The sequence below is a fragment of the Neophocaena asiaeorientalis genome, unplaced genomic scaffold (genome assembly GCF_003031525.2).
Source record: "Neophocaena asiaeorientalis asiaeorientalis breed wild unplaced genomic scaffold, Neophocaena_asiaeorientalis_V1.1 scaffold723, whole genome shotgun sequence".
NCBI lineage: Eukaryota > Metazoa > Chordata > Mammalia > Artiodactyla > Phocoenidae > Neophocaena > Neophocaena asiaeorientalis.
This window is the reverse complement of record NW_020171826.1, coordinates 871,181-895,810: the sequence shown is the minus strand read 5'-3', so window position 1 is coordinate 895,810 and position 24,630 is coordinate 871,181. Positions and strand designations below refer to the sequence as shown.

At 38.2% G+C, this 24,630-nt stretch overlaps 1 protein-coding gene across 3 annotated transcripts in view; it reads right to left on the bottom strand.

The window, feature by feature from the left end:
• Positions 1-24,630, bottom strand: part of CCDC50 (coiled-coil domain containing 50) — a 66,537-nt gene that overhangs the window by 26,344 nt on the left and 15,563 nt on the right. For all 3 annotated transcript variants that reach the window (XM_024740242.1, XM_024740251.1, XM_024740259.1), the window contains exons 2-5: positions 14,004-14,066; positions 13,021-13,147; positions 9,968-10,058; positions 1,660-1,777 (exon numbers count right to left, since the gene is read on the bottom strand). In XM_024740242.1, the coding sequence (XP_024596010.1) occupies positions 1,660-1,777; positions 9,968-10,058; positions 13,021-13,147; positions 14,004-14,066 (399 nt within the window). The remainder of the gene's footprint in view (positions 1-1,659; positions 1,778-9,967; positions 10,059-13,020; positions 13,148-14,003; positions 14,067-24,630) is intronic.

Genomic DNA, 24,630 nt, shown 5'->3' with positions numbered 1-24,630 from the left:
TCTGTGGAACTCAACTTAGTCTAACTCAAAGGCATATAAATGAAGATCATGTGCTCAGCGATATATCGTCTCCCAGCAGCAACACAACTGAAGAGAAATTCCAACAGTACTTTACAGGCACATGCTCTGAAGGTCATTGTTTTCTCTTACCAATCCCCCCCAACTCCAAAAAAGTAGCATATATGCTATTCTCCGTAACTTTACAAAAGCAGTTAAATAGAGATTTGTAAAAATTTTAGGTGTCCCTGAAAATCCACAGAATTCTTAACATAGTCTAGAGAGATGAAACAGTATGTCAGCAGTCTGGTCGAAACCACCAGGCTTGAGTCCCAATTCAAGTTAGTATAAAGGTTTTAATAGAGGAATGCTAAAATTAGTGTACTTAATTTACTTACCACCCTAATGTTTTACGCCAGACCACATTTCTAAGATTTTAATTAAAGCTGACGAGTAACTCTTTACCTTCTGACCTCTAGTACAGAAAAATACGGCAATAATTTTTCTTTTTAAATGATGTACTACATTTGATTAGAAAGACCATCATAAGGAAAGTGGCTATCAACAAAGAGCTGAGCATTTTACATATGGAAGAACAACACGCCAAGCAATAAGTAGAGAATCAACCTGCTTACTGATTGTGTTATAGAGCTGAGCTCTCCTGATTAGGATAGATTTAGAACACTGTGACTGCAAGACTCAAACTATAATAATCCTATCACCTATATATATGTATCTTTCATTCTACTCATCAAAGACAAATACCTACTTACATTTTACAATGAAATTATAGAAAAGCAATTGACAATTAATTTTCAAGGGACTTGGGGATTACTGACCTTAAAATCTTTACTCTCTAGAAGCTGCTTTTAGATTTTATTTAGCTGGTATCCTAAGTATAGTCTCCAAGCTGAACTACAATAAATACTGACACTAAAAACCATAGGAAATGTCTTTCCTTTGACAGATCTTTAAAAAGGACTGAACAATATTTGTTAATACTCGTTTCCCAACACACTTTTAAGATAAAGATTCACCACCACCACAAGTGCCACCCACCACACCATCACCACCACCGCCACCACTGCAAAAGCAAGCACTAGAGAAGGGATCTCTCTATTTCAGAAATTTTTCTATATGGTAATCAAATAGCAAAGAAAGCATCAAGAGCAAAAAAGGAACAGAGAATCTTAAAATTCAATTTTGTCATCAGCAGGTTAACCCATTGGCCTAGGTTTAAAAGACAAGAAGCATGGAAAAAAAGCTTTGGTATCCAGTAACTGATAAATGCTGTACCTCCTTTAGTATTTGTGCCACTTTGCTGCTTCAAACAGTACTGTCCAGATTTCCTTGAGAAAGATCAAGCCCAGAGACTCATATGCCACTTTTCCACACCCCAGTTTATGTGCTTAGAATGTAATACAACATTCCAAGTAGCAATAGTGCAAAAGAATGCATGACAAATTTTGCTAAACTATATTCAAGTTTTAACAGCCATAAAAATGGCTCTGGTCATCCAACTAAAGAACAGATGAATTTATTAGATAAGATAAAATTCCACCACAAATCTAAAGGGGCCCTAGGGTCACTTTACAGACAAATTTAAAGGGGTGTCTTGCAACTGAGTCTAAGGATAGAGTAGGTCATGATGCAAAAACTTACCTCCATCTTCATAATAGTAACTATCACCATAAGCATTGGCTCCAGGGGACTCTGGAAAGTGTTTTTTTCGCTTTTTCTCTTCCTGTAACTCTTTTTCTTGCAAGAGTCGAGCTATGTCCTGCAAATACAAAGAGAAGGGAAATAAACATTACCAGAGAATGAACAAACTCCATACAGTGACCCTACAGGTCAATGGTTTGACATTCCACTGCCAGGCTTTTGTGGCTCTGCCTCCAGCTAGGCTCTCTAAACTTCCTGATATTAAGCTCCTTCTGTCCAAATGCCACAGATGACTGCTCAATAGGAAGGGCACAAGATCCAGATGAGAGGGAAAGTTTTTTTTTAATTGAATTTAAATCTAACTTAACTTGAAGACATTCAAATGTAATGTTCCTACAGGTGGTTATAGAACAGAATTTTTTAAATACATATTTATGGGCCCTTTTTCCAAGATGATGATTCACTAAGTCTGAATGAGGAAGAGTACCATAATCTATAAACTTTTATAAACTGTATTTACAATGTAATTTGAAAACTTTTTTAAAAGAATTTTTCAGTTGGTTCTCATTTAGCTTTGCATTAGAGGACCACCGTCTTAACTAATAAAAAAGAGAAAACAGTCTTCCTCCTGTCTCCCCTCTGCTCTATCTCCAGGCAAGTTTTTAGCAGTTACTGAGTGATGAGTAATAACATTCTGACTGCGTCCCCTAAATGATTACCGTCCCCCATGAAAACAAAGGTATATACAAATAGTTGCAATACAACTGAATTATAAATGCCTCAAAAAAGAGGGTAAAATGTCTATGGGAGCACAAAAGAGGGAATATTATTTCTACTCAAACGGATTAGTTCAAGGCTTTGCATTAATGTTAGGTTTTGAACAAAGAACTGGATTCCAACGGGTAAAGGAAGAACAGAGAACAGCATCAGCAAAGTTATAAATATTTTAATGGGCATCAATCTAGGGAACAACCAATAGTCCAGTTAGAACACTGGATGTGGGGTGTTACAGAGAAAGGTGAGGCTAAAAAACCAGGCAGAAGCTGGATCACAGGCACCCCTTACAGACAATCTTAAGAAGTCTGGTGTCTGTAATGTAAGGGATGAGTGGTTCCTAAAGGTTTTGAGGTAGAAAGTGACAGTGTTCTGAATTTGAAGATTATTTCTATGAAAGGCCCAATAAAATAGCACATAAACTTTATTCATGTACACTTTTTTGGAAAAAAGATCCCTAGCCATTATCAGATTCTTAAAGATCTTACAAATATGGCAACAATACTCACCGATGCAAATGGTAATAATAGCCATAGGTAGTTTGAGGGGCTAACTTCTTTATATTTACAATGAGGAATATAAGATGTGCTCAGATGTAAATGGTGCAAATTTTGAGGCAAGAATTAATCACTATTCTTCTTTTTGCAATTTTCTGAATAAGTCAATGTGAAGAATATAATAAGACTGCAAGGCAAATAAAATTCATCTGAATGACTCAATTTCTCTTATATCAGTGTAGCAGTAAGTTGGATACTGAGGCTAGGTAAATTAGCAAACGTTATCCATATACTCGGCTTTTAATGCTCACAAAATAGCCTTACAAACCTGACTTTATGTTAAGTCCATGCCTAAATTCAAACTTATAAATATACTATTAACATATGTCCTTTAACTGATTTCTATGCTGGAAACTTCTCATAAGTCTGTAAAACATATACATATATATTTGATAAGTAATCCATGTAAAAGCACTCACAAAATACTGCAGCTCAGAATGAAAGGTAAAGAACACAGTCCCACTTAAAACACAAGTATAATTTTCATGCAAAGAAATCTGAATTTCTAATACTCTGATGGAAAAAAATCCCCTAAACCTAAAGAATATGATGATTTTCTTTTTCTCTTCCAGTTCAAGTCAGAGATGCTTTAGAGACACTGGGACAGAAACATTAACTACTAAAATGGATTTCTTTGGGCCTGAATTCTTTATCTGTAAAATAGAGTCTGAACTACTCAACCTTAAAGTCAGATGTCTTGACACCCTAACGCACCATTGTAATAAATCTGAGAGTGTTACCAGGTGCCATCCCCTGTGCCAGGTTCATTCTATTTGATGTCTTGCAAAGCAATATACCAGTCGGTTAGGAAAAGAGAGAGGTGTGACAAGATAATTTATCCTCCCCAAAGTAATACCTGAATACAGAATTTCGCAAATCCCTATTTATTTTACTGCACAAGTAGGAAGAAAATGTAAACACTTCCCTGAGTTGTCATGTTTACTAAGCACCCAACACTCATTTTCCTAAGTGGTTTGTTTTACCGAAAACAAAAAGTTTCCCTTGATATAACTGAATAAAAATATAAAGGAAAATTACCAGGTCCAACTGCCAGTAGAAATTATTAAACTCTACTCCAGGGACTTTATAATTGCTTTGCTGCTATTGAATTTGGTCCTAATTAATACATAGTAATAAGCCTTCTCAATGTGAAGAGCCAAAGTTGAACCAAAGAGAAACAAAGGTGATGCCTCTTTTGTACAATGCATTAGCTAGTCAAAAGGAGGGCTTTTAACCGAGTAGAATAATAAGAATCATAATGTGTCATGCACCTCAGCACCCAAACCCTTTGCTGTTTTAACCTCTCAGCTCTTTTCTGAGTAAGCTTCTTCTGTCTGAGAAGAACAGCTAGCTAGACTTGGGGAGTGAAAGGAAAATTACTGCTATATTATAAACCGTGGTTTAGCCCAAGTCAGTTTTCTTCCCTGCTCTCCAACATTACTGCACAATGGGTTTAGTTAGGTGATTTCAATATAAAAAAATTTCCCCTGAAACAAGCTAAAGATGGCAATTATTAGTCACAATGCTTGGATGCAGCTTGGTCACCCTTGACATAAACAACCTCCTTAGTCTACAGCTTCCTTCCTGTTAAAGGTTAGTCTAGAACAGCATTTGTCAAGCTCTGTTTCTGAGAACACTGGTATCAAAAGTTTCTCCAAATAAACCAGAAAGCATTCAATAGAAAACACGTATTATATCTAACTCTTTAAACACATTAGCTCATTTTAACACTTTGATAAAAGAAAAGTAACCTGTTATCTTCCTGTAACCCAGGAATTTCCAAATTTATTTTGTGACAGATGCCTTTTTGTTACATAAAAAAATATAAACCTTATGAAACTAGTGTTCAATAAAACATAACTTGGGGAAAAAATCTAAAAGAACTCATAAGCCCTTTTGAAGTCACATTCAATTATTTTTTAATTAATCAGGTAGACTTACTTTGGGTTAATATGTAGAAACAACTCTGTTGCATACAAGACTTTCTAGTAAATACATTTATTGAAACAACACTCAACTCTGGAAAACTGGAAGCTGTGAGCATAAGTAAGGGCACATGTAAGGATCCCTGGAACGCTAGAGGAAAGTTATTTTAAGAAAAACATAGATTTACTGATTCCCTTCAATGGGTCAAACATTCTGCTAGAGACCTCCTATAGGGAAACAAGATATGTGGTCAATATTGTTAATGTTCTTATCTATTAAGTGCTAGAAGAAAAGTGATTAACCTAATATAAGACACGCAAAGATGAGTGCTCTAAGAGAAGCATTCATACAATCAAGGTGCAATGGAACCCAGAGGAACCCCACGCATCTTTCTCAAGTAGAAGACAAATTACTGAACTGTGGTGCTGGATCCCTTAGGGTATTTTTATGGTTTATATGATTTTATATCAGGGTTACTTCCCCCTTAAAGTTTTCACCTCTATCATACAATATGAGAAAATCTTGGGTATAAAGACAAGCTAAAGGAGATCTGAAAATGTGATTGTCAAATGACTGTCAGAAGAACAAAAAAAAGGAAGCCATTCCATTAGATTGCTAAATTTCTTTTATTAACTAGCAATTAACATATTAACATCTAACTCAGTAGGGAACTCAAAGCAGGAATAATCCCAAAAGGGTTACTCTATAAGACCAGAAAAAGAGGGTAACACCAATTCCATTGCTATAAAAACATCAGTATAACTAGGATAAAAAGAGAGAAGAATTTTCTCAACCAGAAGAAACCCACTCACTCCCCATCTGGCTATATATGTATAAACCTATTTCTAAAGTGCCAAAACATAGGGAAAAATTTCAGTTGCTAAAATTATTATTATCTGAGCTATTCTCTAGATATTACCAACTTATATAAATATTTTTTTAGAACACAAATTACTAATGACCTTAAGAATGCTATGAAAAAGTACCATGGCTCACACTAGATTAATTTTTAATGTAAATTGTTTACTAAGTTTATCCCTGAACAGTTCACATTATAAATGGCTCCAAATTGTTGGACTAGTGCCACAGACTTTTCATAACATGGTTGGCCATGCTACTGTTTATTTACGCAAAAAAAAAAAAAAAAAAAAAGTTTTTCGCTAAAATAGTTTCACATTCACATATATTTGGACCTAGGTTTAAAGACACACATATGTATACATTCACACACAATTAGTTAAGAGTTTTATTTAAGAATAACTGAGTTAAATCAACTAAACACACATTTCTTGGCTTCATTAAACAACACTGACAAATGCTAAAGCTGTGACCAAAGGGAAAGATCCCAATAAAATTAATCCCCCCATATTAATCACAAACTCATACAGTCCAGTATTACCAAAGGCTACAAGCCCCTTCAACAGGGCACTGAGAGGAAGGAAGGAAGGAAGGAAGGAAGGAAGGAAGAGGGAAAGAGAGAAAAGAGGGAGGGAAAGGAAGGAGGGAGAGGCCACAGTGCTGGTAAGAATACAAAGGATCTTTTTTAAACTTTTCTATATCTGTCTCCCCAATGGAAATGCTACCTTCCTTACATCTGTGCTCTGTTAAAAAACACAATAAAATTATACCATAACAAAGCTAGACATGCGAATTCACCCACACAAAGTCGTATAATGCTACTCAGGAACAATGTTGTTCAGAAAAAAATCTGTCCCAAGAGGAAAGGGGCCTTGGATTCTACATCTGTTTGGGGGGACTAGGAACTACCCAAGAGAGTTGACCCCAAAAATCTCTAAAAGAGATTTGGGTGAAAATCCAGAGAGGAATTTTCCACAGCCCTGCCGTTCAGTAAGAACTCATTAGCTAGGCAGACTCTACAAGGAAGCAGAAGAGCATGGGGGCGGTGAGGAGGGGGGAGAATTCGGACAGTTGATGAGTAACAGGCAATGCAAAGTTGGACAGAAAAATCAGCACAATTGTCTTAGTCTCCCCTATTAGGCACCCTGGACTAAAATAAATAAGGATTATCATACATCCTTCAACATCAAACTTTACTAATGCAGATTTTGTTTATTTAATATTACAACATACTAGTCAGCTGGAAGTCACATTTTTCTACAACAGAAGAATATCTTGGCGGGACAGCCATCTAATCTAAGGCATCAGTGAAAAGTCAAAAAAGTCTGAAAGCAGGGCTTCCCTGGTGGCGCAGTGGTTGAGAGTCCGCCTGCCGATGCAGGGGACGCGGGTTTGTGCCCCGGTCCAGGAAGATCCCACATGCCGCGGAGCGGCTGGGCCCGTGAGCCATGGCCGCTGAGCCTGCGCGTCCGGAGCCTGTGCTCCGCAAGGGGAGAGGCCACAACAGTGAGAGGCCCGCGTATGGCAAAAAACTAAAAAAAAAATTAAAAAAAAAAAAAAAAAAAAAAAAAAAAAAAAAGTCTGAAAGCAGTTTTTTAAAGGCTAGTCTCACTAAACGTCCACAACTGGATTTCTCATCTCTCACTGCACTGCACTGGGGAAGGGGGAACATTGCAGTAGGTCAAACAATAGTGGAAGGCAGTGTAGTAGGAGAGCAGCAAAGCATAAACGCCTGAAGATCCCTCAGATCAGACCACACTAGAACACACCTAAGCCTGTGTATTGTTTCCCCTTTCTAATTTCACGCTTATCTCCCTATAAGAGAAATCAGAGTTGTTGTAAGGGGCAGAATGATGGGGAAAACACCTGGCAAGAAAGCAAAAAGGAAAGAGCAACTATTAATTTAATATGTGGCAGAGACTTTATATACTTACTTTTATTTAAACTTCACAACAGCCCTTTGGGGTAAGTGTGGAGTTACCATGGACTTCTTCAGTTTGGAACCTGAGGCTCTACATGGTTAAGTGAGATGCTGAAAGTCTCAGCTAAAAGTTAAATGGATAAGATTCAAACCCAGGATAGTCTAACTCCAAAGTCTCTGTGTTCTATGTTGTGTCTCAGTACATCCAGGTCAGAGGCGGTCAGTCAGGAGACTGAACTGTACAGACATTTCTCTGGCATCTTATTGTAGCTTGGGACCAGTCATTTACTTCTTCAAGACTTAATTTCTTCATCTGAAAAATGCAGTTATTCACTACACTACACGCTTTATATAGTGTAACAATGAGATTATTGTGACTGCTATTTAGATTCCACATGCGTAAAATAAAATATTTTGGTTTCCCGAATACTGTTTTTCCCTGAACGGGGTGGGGGGAGGGGGGAGAATTACAGGACACCAGTAGCATTTATAAGAAGCCAACTTCGTTACTCTGTGATATTTAAAATAGAAGCTTTTCTGTCTACAAAACATAATCACTTCTTTCAGTTGCCAGTTTCATCTCCAAGGCAGTCTTGACTATAGAGATGCAACACATCCTGTAGTAAGAAAGAGCTCCTGTGTTGCTAACAGGAAGGATGAAAAGGAATCCTTAATTCCTACTTACAACTCTGATCATCACATAATCATGGTTTGTTTCTTAAAGAAATAGCTAATATGCTCACACCAGGCGTCTCACACTCACCTGGCATTGAACAAGGAGTTCCAGAGGAACAAGGATGGCTCAGTGGAGGAACAGAAGATGCAGGCTGGTTCACTGATAACCCTGATTATATCTATTTAATAGGGTGATCATATGTACCAGTTTGCCCAGGAGAGTCCCAGTTTATGTACTTATTAATAGCACCCACTTTAACCCTGAAAAGTATTTCTGAGTATGCAAAATACCATATGGTCGTTCTACTATTAAAAATAATAAATCATTTTTTCCTTATTATAAATCAAGACAATGGCCAAGAACAGCACAATAGGTGTAAAAAAAGCAGACAGAGAATCAATGTAAATTGAAAAGGAACCATTTGAAATGCTGAAAACATAACACAAAAGCAAGTGATCATTAAGCGCAAATTCAAGTCTTCTCACAAACCATATACTACTGCTAATTTTAACCATTTTCAGCTTTAAAAACAACACAGTTTAAAAATATATACAGAATCAAACAGATCATTGTTTTGAGGCAGCATATCACAGGAGAGTGAAACCATTAACAAAAAAGAATGAGAGCAATGAACAGTCCCTGACTCCTGTTCAGGCTACACTCAAGGTCTGCTCTCCCTAAAGTTGTGGGAATAACCCGCAGACAGACACCCAGTATTGAGCTGAAGCGTCCCTTAAAAATTCATTTATACCAAGAACTTCAGAGCATGATCTTATTCGGAAATAGGATCTTTACAGATATAATTAAGAGGAGATCATACTGGATTAGGGTGGGTCCTCAATCCAATGACTGGTGTCCTTATAAGAAAACAAAAGGACAAAAAGATACAGGGAAGAAGGCCATGTGACAATAAAGGTAGAGACTGACATGATGCAACTACAAACCAAGGAATGCCAGACAGCCAAGAGCCACCAGAAGCTAGGAGGAGGCAAAGAAGGATCTTTCCTAATAGGTAGCATGGCCCTGCGAACATCTTAATTTCGATTTGCAGCCTTCAGAACTGTCAGACAGTAAAGTTCTATTGTGTTTTGTTTTGTTTTGTTTTTTGCGGTACGCGGGCCTCTCACTGTTGTGGCCTCTCCTGTTGCGGAGCACAGGCTCCGGACACGCAGGCTCAGCGGCCATGGCTCACGGGCCCAGCCGCTCCATGGCGTGTGGGATCCTCCCAGACCGGGGCACGAACCCGTGTCCCCTGCATTGGCAGGCGGACTCTCAACCACTGCGCCACGAGGGAAGCCCAAGTTCTATTGTTTTAAGCCATGTTTGTGGTAATTTGTTACAGTAGCCCTACGGAAACGAATTCACAATTTATGTCAAATTATCCATTATCATCTTTTAAGATTTCACCACTTAAACAACTGGTCAAAGGGCAATAAACAGTGGTTCATGGAGGGTGACACTTGGACTATGCACCCCAAAAGGGGAGAGTTCTGCCCATCCAGCAACCCTACACTGAGCCTGTGAATATAGAAAGTCACAGCTCTGGAGCTGAGCAGCCCTCCTCTGTGGGGTGGAGGGGCATTAACTAAGTTGTACCTCATCCTTCTTCTCCTGAATGCGTCGTCTCTCGGCCTCAATAGCCAGCTTCTCCTGAATCTCCTGAGCAATTTCGCAGTCTTGTTGTTCACTAAAACACAAAGATGAAAACAACATGAATAAAGAACGTAAGGAATGATTTTTCCTAAACACAATTTCCTGAATACTCACTATGAGGCAGTGCGTATTTTTATCTCACTTAATCTTCACAATAATGATGCAAAGAGGTTGATATTGTCATATCCTACAGATGAAAAAACTTGAGGCCCAGAGTAGTGGAATCATTTCCCTAAGATTGCAGAGAAAATAAGTGGTAGAATCAGAATGTAATACCCAGACACTACAACGGAAAGCTCCAGGCTTTTTCTATACTACCATATCACCTCATCCTACTGGGGTCGCTTTACAGAGACAGGCATGTTCCCTCAAAGGAGATGTATACTGTGAGAATAAGGTCCACAAATAACCAAATACGTACAGAGTATGCAGAAAAAAATTGGGAATGAGTTCACTAAAATAATAATACTGTGGCCACCTAGAGGTGGTGGTATGACTTTAAAATGATTTTTATAAATTTTTTAATTAGAGGCATTTTTTTTCAGTTTCAATAAAACTTTTAAAAAGGGGGGAAAACAACCCAATGTATATTCCCTAGCTTTAGGTCCCAGGAGAAACCTCTGTGGCTGATGCCAGTTTTCTTAATACTCTGGCCACTAAAAAGCCCAAATGTTATAATACGGCTGCTACCACAGTTTTGTTTTGTTTTGGCGTTTGTGCATTCAAAAAGATTCAAACAACACCTGCTATCATCCAGGCACCATGCTCAACACTGAGGATACGAAAATAAATAAATCTCCATCCTGCACTCAGAAGCCCACAGTACATTTTGGTGGGAGAAACAAGACAAATCATTTTGGTGGGAGAAACAGATCCTTTAAAACAGCACCTATGAAACAGTGGTTCCAACAGAAAATGGGGTTTGGATCTCTCAGAGATGGCTACAGATACACCAGTCTTCTGGTTGCAGATTTCAAGAAAAGTCACTGGGCAGCTTATAACTCTAGAGTGTGATAGTGCTGGGGAGCCAACCTTTACACAGCCTTTACAACCTTTAACTGCTAACTAGGAGAGAGATAGCACGTTTAGAGTTCACTATCTAAAAAGATGCTGGAACAAAATTACAATTGTGGTTTATATATGCAGTTCGTTTGCTACACAAATATTTCCTCTTATTCTCCCCCTGCCAGTTGAACTTAAAGTACTCAGTTAATCCAGTCTTGGTTGTATATTCCATGTTTAATGGCAGCCTTTTATAACTGAAAAGTGTTGGGTGTTGGAGGCAATATCCTAACTTCTCTGGAGGAATCGAAATCCATACATTCTATTCTAACAAAACTGAGGGGATGAAGACTATTCTCATTTGTATAAAGAACTGGTCACTTTCAACATGTTGGGAAATAGATTTGCAGGTGAAATCTATGTAGGTAAAAGTAGATGTAGGTGAAAGTAGATGTGTGCACACATGGGGGTATGTATGTATGTGTATAACGCACATACAGGACAGAAAGGGAGGAAGGGAATACAAGATAGAGAACACAGGCCAGAAGCAGAAATGGCAAGCTTTTTTAGAATCAGTAGAAAAAATCACTGGACAAGATGCCTGGAGACCTGATTTCCAGTCCTGCCACTGTTAGCCAGCGAATCATGCACTCTTATGTCGTCTTATCAGCTATAAAAGTTTTTGGACTTAATGACTTCATATTACAGGTCTAACATTCAAGGATTCTGAACCATTCAAACCACCGAATTGAAAATAAAAATATACTCATTTTTTATTTCCATACCCTCTTTTCACTTACTTTTTTTTTAAACTTACCAAAAAGTGTTTATTAATCTAGTTTTAAGAATATGGAATGTTTCACAAATTTGAGTGTTGCTTTGGCAAACGCTCAGAGTTTATTTCCCCTGAGTCCCTTAAAGGCAATGGCTATGTTTTATTCATATCTGTGCTCTCTGGTGCCTTTCATGGTGGCAGAGTTATTAGCGAGAGTCAGTAAGAATGTTTATGTACAAAATAAGGAAGCTGAATAAAATCACGAATAAAGTCCTCTCTGAAAATAATAAAATAGAAAAACCCTTCCTCAAAGGCAGCAAAAATAATAGGCTATCCTGTTTATTTAAACATGACAACGAAAGTAAATAGAAGGGTCCCTTCACTTCCTCCTTTACCCCTTCCTCCTCAAAACAATTTTGTGGTTAAATCCACCATTAGAGATTTAGGTATAGGAGCCTCTCTCAAAGAAGAAAGGTACTCTGTGAGCCTTTAAAACATGAAAAAGAATAAAAAGTCATTGTGCTGGAAGAAACCTTAGACATGATCTCTCCATTTAGGAGGAGACAGAGAAATAACTTTGGTCAGACACTGAAGTTATGAAGAAAACTAAGGGTACGATTCAGAGCTTTCCAAAAGATTCTGCCTCTACTTAAAAAGCAAGGGGTTTGGGACTTCCCTGCGGTCCAGTGGTTAGGACGTGGTGCTTTTACTGCTGGGGCACAGGTTTGATCCCTGGTCAGGGAACTAAGACCCTGCAAGCTGTGCGGCGCAGCCACACAAAAAGAAAAGCCAGGGGTTCGAGGAAAATAGGAGTAGCAAACACTGCTAGGAAACAATAAAGGAACCCAACAGACCTCATAAAGTTCTTTGACATCCAGTATTTCGCTGGATTCCCCCCAAAAGCCCAGGAGGCAGAGGGGACAGAGATCATTTGCCCACTGTACAGGTAAGGAAAACTGAGTCAGAGAGGTGGACTCATCAGTGAGAGTGTTGAGTCCACACTAGATACCACATGTCCCAAAACCTAGTAAAGTATTCCAACAACAAAGACAATTTTTTTAATTCAAAGAAAACTATGGGATAGTCACTGTAGGATTTGTAATCTAATAGTGAAAGGAATCAGAGGAACAGATGGAGAGTCCTCTTCCCTGCCCTGGTTGCTGACCCCACAGAGAAAACCAGTCCGGGCATGATGCCCTCCCAGTCCCCAAGTCCTCACAGGTCTTTGTAGCGCTTCTGCAGCTGAGCCTGAGCTTTCAGATCCTCCTCTTGAAGCTGCTTAGCCACCTGGAGATCATGCTGGACCAAACGGTTCCGCTGAACATTCGATGCCAAATGATGCTCAACTGGATAGTAAAATTGGAGAGAGGAATTATAATGCTTTGGCTTATTAATGATAAACCTGAGAATAAACTTAAGAAGAGCCTTTCCATTAAAAAGGGCTTCACATCCATCATTTCATCTTATGCTCTAAATAACACTATATAATACGCAGCACAGGAGTTATTATTTTCATCTTTGCATTGCAGAAAAAGAGAATCAGACAGGTTAAAGTAATTTGTACTGGGCACAAGATAAAACAGTGGCAGTGCCAGGACTTCTACTCAAATAATCTAAAACCAGGGCCAGTGCTCTTTCTGCTCTACAAGTTGCCACCTTATTTATAAAATACTATTTCAATACTGAATTTTTATACTGACACACTAATTAATGATTCACAAATTACAAATTCATACTTACGTACTTCTGTATAACACATATAACTTAGATTTACTATTCATGAGTACATACATAAAAAAATTCAGAAAAATCTACAAGCTAGACACCGCCCGCGCCTGGGAAAAGATGTTCAGGCCTCCTATTCTAGGGGAAGGAACCCATCCCTCTGCCAGCCTTCTACACACCCCCGATGCATGTATAACCACTATCTCCCTCCTATAGCACTAAGGCAAAGGAAATGGTTCAAGTCCCTCTTTTCCTCTGATACATCCAACAGTCTTCTCATCCCTAGCAGCTATCTGACTTCAAAACACCCAGAACTTCATTCTTCACTGAGGTGTCATTTGCCTAGACAGATCCCTCAGGATGGATGGGTGATATAACCCGATGACTCTGTTTTCTCCCTGCCTCACTCTGAGAAATCTGCCTCAAGCTACCACTAAAAAAGAAAACTGAAGGAGCACGCAGAGGGCTATTACTCACTCTCTTGTTCCTGCAGGCTGTGGGCCAGGGTGTGGTCCTCCAGGACAGCAAAATCTCGGCACACTGCAGAGGATGAGGGAGAAGGGGCAGACAGAAAGGCTCATTAGTAGTACTTTAACATAAAAAGAAAAAGATCTTGTTCAGGACTTCAAAGACTCCAACCTAATATTTTAGGATGATCAACTTTATAACTCGCAATGCACAAAACAGTGACTAGTTAGTATAAAGTCTTCATTCACAAAAATCCACATAGTACCTGCTCAGGGCCAAGAACAAGGTGTCACAAAATAATGGTTAGGTCCCTGGCCTGTGGAAATTAATCACAGAATCAGAACGCGGAGGCCCAGAAATTCTAACCCACTTCTATAAAGGACTGCTGTAATAATAAGAGACAAGAATGTTTCACATATTGCAGCTGAGAAAAATCTGAGTTTTTGCATGGTCAGAGGAGTTAAGCCATCTGGGATTCAGAGGATCCTTTCCCAGAGACTTATGTGTATCCTGGTGCTCTTAAGGAAAAACACACCTTTATTAGTCCCTTAGGCAGGAGCGGATCTCTACTTTAAGTGTAGTCACATTCTTCAATGGGTCCACACCCTCAGACACGAGTTAGAACTGGTTCTCTAGGTCTCTCTAAATATAGAGCTGCCTAAAGAGAGCCTGCAAACCAAAAGACAGTGGGAACCTTGGAGGGTACCAGGCACCTGCCCCCAACTTTGCCTCCATCTGGAGAGCCAGGCAAGAGCATTTCCTGAACTACTTTCTTAGACACAAATAGGAAGAGATGGTCTTAAAGGTCCATTCCACCCCAAACTGTAATTTAAACTTCTGCTTCTTAAAACAAACATACATATGAAGGACTCTTATCATGAAAAATGCTGTTTTGTTTGTTTTAAGGACGTGTAGTTTAGGTGATATATCCTTACTCTATTCCAAACATGTACGTCACATTAAAGAGGAAAGTTCCCAAAGCCTCAGACTATTGCAATGTGTAGGACTCATGAAACTGTCCTCTAGGGCTTACCAGAGTTTACAGATTTCTTTCTGCAGCTCTGACTTTGTCTGTGAAGACATTTAATTAAAACAGAATGAAAAAACATTCCTTTGCCATTCTTAGCACTTATGTATGTTCACATACACATTCACACAGCCCTGTCCCTCGCTGAGAGATAATGCAACAAAAAAGCAGGCAGGGCTTGGAGGCGTCAAGATTACTCTGAAAAGGTTTTATGATGGAAAAATCATTTCTGCCCCAAAATCATATTAAACCGAATATGACCTACTTAGCCCTGGCTCAAATGCAACTACAAAACCGGCAATTTCAATAGAAAGTCCTGTTCTTTTACATCCAATATATTCTCAGCAAATTCTAACAACTTGAGGCCCAGGTCAAAGTTCCCCAATATTTCACAGAATGAAAGTGCTTTCAAGAAGAGCTAGTTAAACCTCTTACTTAACAGGTGAGGAAAATAAGGGCCAGAAGAAAGAAAGGGCTTATGAAGGCTGTAGACATAGTTTGCCGGTGGCAGGGCTGGGAGTCAGTTTCTCAGCAAGCAAGAGCTCTTCCTGCTCATGGCAACCAGCCCTCCTGGACTCTGGTAAACCACAGTCGGAACAGACTGAAAGAAGATATTCTATACTGACCGACATGCATTCTCTAAAACACTTAGCCGATTAACATTAATTAATTAAATGTCTAAGACACGTATGGATTTAGTTCACAGACAACAAATATTCAGAATGAATATTTTAAAAAGTTTAAAAGCCACTTCAATTTATGTTATTAGAGCAGAAAGGTATGCCAAAACGATATATTTTATATGCTTTTAATATTATGCTGAATAAAATAAAAATTATAAAATTACTACAGTTTTCCATGTGAATAACTGCAATATTTTCACGTTTTTTATTTCAGTCAGCATGACATTAAAAATATAATGTTTATGGATACATATACCTGTAGTAAAAATATATGGTCTTAATATCTGGCACTGACATAGTGACCCCTAGAGACACAAGCAAAGGGGCAGGTGTGCCTTGACTATATATATGCTGTTCCACTGCTTTACAAACAAACTAGGGAAGACTGAAGGAAGTGAGGCAAAATATTAACATCTATTAAATTTAGGTGATAGGTTCCTGGGTTTCTATATTTTCTGTGCTTTTTGTAATGTTTTACATATACTGCACTTAAATTCTACAGCTAAACATAAAAACTTTAAAAATTCTCATCTTTATTTCATCAGCAGCACATATAAACCATAAACATGATGACACATTTCACATATCATGATATACCAAGGAATTTATGAATTTATGATTGCCTTAATAATGACTCTTAATTAGTTCTTAATATGTAAAAAGCAAGGCTGAAGTATATTTAATTATTGTGATTTGACCCTGAATCTTATTACAGTAGAGGCTGAATTGGTACCCACAAAATATGGGTAAGGCCTGCACTAGAAAAGAACCTAGAAGATCTTCCATGATTACAAAGATGTACACACACTCATACATGCACAGGGTTGTATTGTCAATACACAGATTTAGCCCTTCAAAGTTTACTAAAAACTTCCAAATATATCATCTCATTTATGCGCAAATATTACTTACTTAATCCATAATTTCCTATGCATCCACTCTAGTTGCTTTCAAAGTCAGCCCCTGTATTCTTTGCAACGCTAATCTAATGCAAGCTGGGAAAATCACACACCCAGCCACCTTGCAAATCAGTAACCAGTTTGGGAATTACAGAAAACAATTCTCAGCCAGGACAAGTTCAAAGCCAGGAGCTTTGCTCCTGCTCTAATCCACTCTACTTTGAAGCAAAGGGCTATAAACAGTACTGAGAATAAACAGCATAAACTCGTCTCACTACGTTTCCAGGCAGGCACATTTAAGACGAACTACTGGACCCTGAGCTTTTATCCTGCCACTTCTCAAACTTTTTCCCTCCTATGTTTGCTTTCATTCACCCTAATCTCAGGTTATCTTCTTGCCATTAAGCCAACCCCATCATTCTCCATTCCCATCCAGCCCTGCAATCTTTACACCTTCCACACAGTTAGTGCTGGATGTAGCATAAATTTAGTAGGACTTCAGGAGATGCTCATTAATAGAAAAAAAATGAAGAAATACTGGTCAATAAAGTCAAAGAACAGAGTTCCATAGACAGGAGGAAAACAATGTTATGAATAGAATTAAGCTCTGTCGCTATTGACAGCATCACAGAGACTTGTAAAATTTTTCAGACATTCAAATAAAGACTAGAAACCTCTCCCTTTCCCATGAAAAGAACAGAGCTTTAGTGATTTTTAAAATCCAGATATGTACATATATACAGTGGATTAGTTTATATTAAGGCAAGCAAGTCTCAGGAATGGGAAGTAGGATTTATATATCTCCCACCTATTTTCCTTGAAGAGAAAGATGATTCTCATTCATCTGTGGATCCCTCTAAATAAACAAATAGCATAGTACGCACCTAGTAAACACAGTTATTCAACAAACATTTGCTGAATTCTATTATTAGGAGGAATAAGTCATTTACAAGCCATCAAGAAGGTGGAGTTGAAGAAAGGTAAATAAGCATAATATAAAATGTAATAAAGTTTATAAAGACCTATAGAAAATTCCTTGAAGGCATAAAAGTGGAGCAGTTGTGCTTGTTATGAACTGGGGCTAGGTGTAAGGAGTGGGGGTGACTTGGCAGAGCTGTATCAGGAAACCTTAAAGTAGTTAACATACAAAACCAACCTCAAAGGAAGGTTAAAACTCCTAGGGCAGAAGTGGTAAGCGTTCTTAGCAGAGGGACGAACTAACTCTATACAAACTAGAAGATGAGTGAAGAAGTCATTCCTGTTTTGTCATTTTTTTACCCACATCCCCAAACTTTCTGAAAATAAATGGCTATGAAAACTGAGCAAGCTTCCTCCCACATAAAAATGCCTGGGTTGGGCTTCCCTGGTGGCGCAGTGGTTGAGAGTCCGCCTGCTGATGCAGGGGACACGGGTGCGTGCCCCGGTCCAGGAAGATCCCACATGCCGCGGAGCGGCTGGGCCCGCGAGCCATGGCCGCTGAGCCTGCGCGTCCGTGAGCCTGTGCTCCGCAACGGGAGAGGCCACAGCAGTGAGAGGCCCGCGTACCGCAAAAAAAAAAAAAAAGAAAATTCCTGGATTACTAATACATTCACTAGAAACTATTTCTTTCAACTGTGTCTGTATTACCTTTTATGTTCTGGTATAATTTTGTGAATTATTCTGTTTTAGTGTAAATGCTATTAGTAGCAGATGGAATACATACTCACTGCTTTGAGAGCTGGGTTTATGCTTACTTTCCTTTGTTCTGTTCACATGGAAACACCCTCTATGAATGAGGAAGATGTTCCAGACACAGATTTTGTCTTGAAAAGTTTGGCAATGACAGGCAACTGCAACTGACATTGATATAATACTTTGTAGGTTACAATGCACTTTCACACTTCTTCCTCCTAACTGTCTGAGGGTCTGAAGGTTTTTATCAATATCCTCATTTTATTTATGAGGAAACTAGGCTCAGAGAAATAAACTGGCTTGACCAAGATAACCCAACAAATGAGCAAATGAACTGCAAACCAACCTGAGCTCTTCTGGCCTCCAATATTTCTGCTCAAAGAGCTCCTAGAAGAAATGGGCCTATGTTTAAGTATGTCAGAAAAGAGTGATATTATTAAATACTAAATAAGACAAATATGCATTAGTTTCTTTGAAATTGAAGATGAAATAAAATTTAGGTAAGGGTGGTACATGTGTTCAGAAGGTGGGTTCCAGGTCCTAAAACAGAGCAATAACAATTGACATAGTTTACTTTGTCTCACTATCTCCCAAGAAGTCTCTAGCTATCACGGTTGGCCTGTGTTCACTTCTGAAAAGCAAGGACAAAAAAATTTTGCACAGTATTTCATAGATGACCTGTAAGAAAAACCCTAGGTAGTAACTGCAGTGGGAAATTCCAAGGAAAATCTCCGTTTGGGATCTAACCACTTTCCCCCATCTCCACCCAAAATCAATGGCTTTTCTTCCCTTTGGTAAGAGAGCATTAATGAATTCTGACTAATGTGTCTCAGAGTTGTTAAAGACAATTTTAACTAAGAAATGATAACATAGGTAAAACCCCTAAGCCTTTGTCTGCTGCCCTACAAGAGAAATGTCTCGCTAACCTATTAAAGAAGTCTCTTCCCTTTATTAAAAGCTTTAATAAAACTGCCTCAGTAGAAGAGAAATGGGATGCAGGTAAACTGTGAATAGACCTCATCCTAATGCCAAATCTTCCACCTCCTCAGCCCCAGCAAAGTTTAAATATAGGGACTAAGATAACATCAACATCACCACCACTAACACCAACACCAAAACCAGTCTCCAACACCATCACCACCACCATCAGTGGGAGCTTCTTAGAGATGCTCAGCTATGGAATGGAGACACTCTCCTAACCACCTGCCCCAATTATGAGCCCCAAAACAACAAACACAGCTTTGAGCCCCTGGTCACTCTGACAACTGAAATTTCCCACTTTCAGGCAGAAAGCTGAAAACAATTAGAATAATACCCAAGTGATGTTTGAGCAATTAATTTATTAGGGATAAAGGGTAACTGAAAGGTAACCTTTGATCCTTCTCTGACTTTTAGTGTCTATAATTTCCATCTTGTAGAAATGAACAAAACTGAAGTACAGTATGACAGAGGAAATAGAGTGGCACCTAATTTTGGCTGATGCTAAAGAGGTAAACAACACAGGTGTTCCATACTCATTACTTTGTTCCTAGTTGAAGTAGCCAATGGGTGGGCTACATTTCTGACCAAGTCTCCAAATGCCCTGTTCTTTCCCATATACATACTATGGTTACTCCATCTGCCTGGGAGATAGAAGAGCCTTCTGAGCAGAGAGCTATAAAATAATTAAGTCAGATCCACCTTCCTGTACTTATTGTCCTTAGTATAATTATCCCCCCTTACTAAACTACCCACAAAGTACACACAGATTTCTGCAATTCCTTTATGAAAGACAAAGACTTTCATTCCACATATTGTACAAATGATTGGGGCATCGAGTATCATTAACCACTGTTTCAATTGTTTGGAGATTTTTATGGTTATTGGTTTTGGTTTATGTTTTTCTTGGGTGGTTGGTGTGGGTGTGAAACACAGAGAATGGGGGAGTCTTGCAAGTCTGAGGGAAGTTTAGTCACCGTTACACAGATGATGGGCTTAAGAACCCTTTTCTATCTGCCAGTGGTTCCTCTCTACTCTCAAAAACTTCATAATCAACCTTCAGAAACCTCATTCAAATGTTACTTCTCTATCAATCCAATCCTATAGGACACAGAACCAAAACCATCACAACTGACACTCTCACACACCCAGCAGATTTACTTATGCTTTTTTTTCCCCCCAGTGATTTCATAATATGTAGTAAATATAACACTGGAGAACTAATCATATAAATACATGTACTCATTTGTTTCCCCATTATACATTCAAGATCCTGAAAGGTAGGAAAAATCTTATGGATCATTTTCTCTCCAATATTTATCTCAATGCCTGGGATGATGATTTTCAAATAAATCCTTGTGGAAAGGAGGGCTCCTGAGAAAAATGATGACTAGTATAAATGATGCACCATGAAATCTTGCATTTCCACATTCTCTAGCTTACCTAAACAAAGCTAAGAAGCTGCACATCTACCCACAGTGCCTTAAATGACAGCAAAGGGTTTCTGTTCCCAACACCCCAAATTTCAGGTGTATTATAATGGAAAGGATAATTACCTGATAGACTCCTAGAACACCTAGAAAAGTTGTACACTCGGGCAGGTGGTCAATTCTTGGTTCCTTTAGGTGACAATTAAGTACATCACTCAAAATGGCTCTGAAAGTTAGAATAACATGCCAAGGATCACATAGTTAAATATGCGGCATTGCCAAGATTAGACCCCAGGGCTATGAAAAATGTCTGTATACATGAGGACATGTTTATTAAGCTAAACAGCCTGAAAGGGTACATAGGATGTATGTGGCATTTTAAAGCAGAATGCACTGTGTGCTAAGGTGCTGGCATGAATTTTCAGAATCTGGAGCTAGTCCCCTGAGCTATTTGTTTGATAAAACTGTCTCATGTCCTCAGAAGTCCTCTATAGTTGCAGGCTGCCAAATAGTCCCGAAAATTAGAAAATGTTAATAAATTAAGTATAAGGTGAATGAAAAACGTCAAGGATGACAGAACCAAAAAAAAAAAGTAGGAGGAGAGAAAAGTCCTGAGAAATCTAGTAACAGAAAGACATTTTCAGGGTTAATTATCCTTCCATCAACATTACAAAATGATAGAAAGCTCCCCTTTTCATAAAAAGCTCCACAAAGACCAGAACAGTATAACCCAGGATTTTCTGCAAAGTTCTACCAAATATCTGATCTGCTAAAGTCACCACCTTGGTTAGAAGTCTAAAATGTCTTAGAGCATCAAGAGGCTTTAATCCAAAATACCTCTGAAAATAATAAAGGCCCTGGATGACAGGCTGGGTTCCCAAGTTTCCTCAAATATTTCTAAATTTCAGTCACTGTTCATAAAAAGGTGCTGATTCATCACTTTCTTAAAATTATAGAAATTGACTATCAGAAAGGGTCTGAGTAGTTGTTAAGTCCAGCTTTATCCTGTCCAAATAATCATCTGGACTCCTCATAAATATTTAACCACAGGAAGCCCACTTCCTTTCAACAGAGTTCCCTTTCAGGTAACTATAAAATGGTCTGTGGAAGGACAAAACCTGCCAATCTAGAGATATCATCCCTGGTCCTAGTTCCAGCCTCAGAGTGCACTCACATTCCCTACAGTGTATGTGGGTGTTTTGTACAAACCACTGGCACTCTTCAGTCTGTTGTTTTATACACACGATAGATGACCATCCACATGGCATATTATATGGGCTATATGCACAGGTGAAGTCCTGAAGGTACTCGCCATGATATGGGCAGAGCCCAGGGCTGATTTCTGAGCCTTTCTATAGTGTACACTGACTATAGCTGAAATATTTGATTTTTCAAGTTAAATTTTATTTAGAAAATACTAGAAAAGATAAACATCAAAATCTTAACATTGATCAGGTACTGTGGGACTATAATGTAGCTTATTTTCCTTCTAAAACATTTCTATATTTTCCAATTTATCTACCATGAAATGGAATCTTATTATTTATAATCCCTTGCATAACATTTTATAATTAAAAAAACGCATGTTTTTAATCTAATTTAAGCACCTAAACAGTGAAGCAGCAAATATTTACTACAGGAAAAAATAAGTTGCAGTAGCAATGTTATGGATTCAATTTAATTATACTGTTTCCTTAAGGTTAGAGAATAAGTTTTTTTTTTTTTTTTAAGGAAAAATGTATGCTAACAAAAACAAAGTCTACGTAAGACCCCAAATTTGCATCTGATCTTCCTGAGAACCAAAGCAATCAGGGAAATATGAAAAGCTGTTCAGTTCTCATTATTGTAAAGGAGAAATAACACCAGTTCCTGACTGGAGAGAAATGTTTTACTAGTACCAAACACGAAAGCAAGTTCAGCCACCATGTTGGAACTTAAGTAGAAAACACTGAGTTATATAATGTACTTCTCAATAGTTCAAGCATGAGTTTTAAACACGTGTCTACATACACACAAACATATGCACACACCTTCAACAAAAGAACAAGACTGAGCTCAGTAAGGAGACATTTTAAAAAGCAAAACAACTGATTTAATCCCAACATTTAACTCTGATGCAATTTATCAAAATAGGTTCCTGAGCTTTTGTTTTCCCCTCATCCCCCCAATTCAAAGTTAAATGAAAGCCCCAGTAACCCAAACCACTTGTTTGGCAAGGAGATATATTATAGCTAACCACAGACACACTAGATTGCAGGCAAGTGGGTTTTGAAAATGCTGAGATAATATAAGTCCTCAAATCAGAAGTACTACTTTAATATCACAGACCATCTGCATCATTATCAGAGACCACAGAGTAACTGGGTAACTTATTGGAGAAGTGAAAATGGCTGAGTCAGAAATTTCCATCGGACAGGGTAAAAGACTGAGGGTGAGAGGAATACTGAAAAAGGGAAGGAAGGTAGCAGGGTGGAAACAGCAGTTTTTACTCATCCTGGTAGAACTGCTGGATAGAGATAAGACTTTCCATTAGGAAATATCTGACTCAAGTTTTCATAAATGATTAAAAATACCCACAAACACAAACCACCTCACAAGCTTCCTGGGCTACAGGCATAAACTTTATGGACTGGTGCTTTGAAGCCAAACCTTTTTGTGTTGGCAGTAACAGAAGAAAAAAGTTACCCAAGGAAAATCACAACTCTCCAAAACCCCAAGTGAGGTGCATTCACATGGTCCAATGTTGGATGGAACACATATTAGAAAAGACTGCCCTAAACTGAAGCAAATCTGTATGTTCTATCCATCCATCATTATTCTACCCACTAGGGTCACAAAAAATTTTTTCACACTATATATGGTAGCCACTAGTCACACATAGCTATTTCTTTAAATTAACCAAAATTAAATTATAAAAATTCAGTTCCTCAGTCTCACTAAAAACATTTTCAGTGCTAAATAGCCTTATGAGGCTGGTGCTTACCATTATGGACAGTGAGGGATACAGAGTATTTCCACCTTCACAAAAGTTCTGTTGGACAACACTGCCCTAAACAATAATCACAGTATGACAGAAAGGACAGTGTCAATTTAGACAACCGGACCACTCAGCAGCATTTAAAACCATTTTAATCATGTGTGTGTGTGAGAGAGAGAGAATGCATATTTATATTTTAACCAACAGATATAACTCGCTTTGCCAGTATGGACAACCAATATATTTTTAGCCTTGTAGTAGCTACTGATTTAACTTCAGAGTACATTATTTCTCCTATGCTTCTTTTTTCTCAGCCTTAAGGTGATGGTAGTTTTGCTAACCTCAGCCGGTTGAAAAGAATAAGAGTTGTTGTACATCTATCAAGTAACCACTGTGCAGATACAGTCACAGGAACAAAGTGAACAAACATCCTCTTGGAAAGGAAAGTGAGCTGTTAATTCAATATAGTTAAGGGAATTCGATTCTGTGAAGTACAGCTACTACTGAATAACCTACCAGATCTCTAATACTTTACAGATCATTTACCAAAGAACTGTAGATTCTCATTAGCAAATTATGCATTTGTGAATTTCAACTGGCATGTAAAATTAAACTGATCATAATCAGAGGAGTCTTCTCCTAAAAGTACTGTCTTTGGTGCCTTCCTTTAAGAACAATTACATTTTACATGGGCGTTCCACTTCAGAACAATTCAGGAATATATGAATTTACACAGCAGCTAAATACGTAATTACTCTTACTATCATAAAAATGATTAAAAGGGAAGCACTCCTGCTTTAAAATGATTCAGTTGATTTCTAAATAGATTTATAAAATTTCATAATTAAACATAGAAAGATGACTATCAAAGTTACACTTAGGAAAAAATGAAACTCTCAAACAGTGTTAGAATTCTGTAGTACACTACACAGAGCATTGGTAACGAGATACTCAGTGAATACCTACTGCAT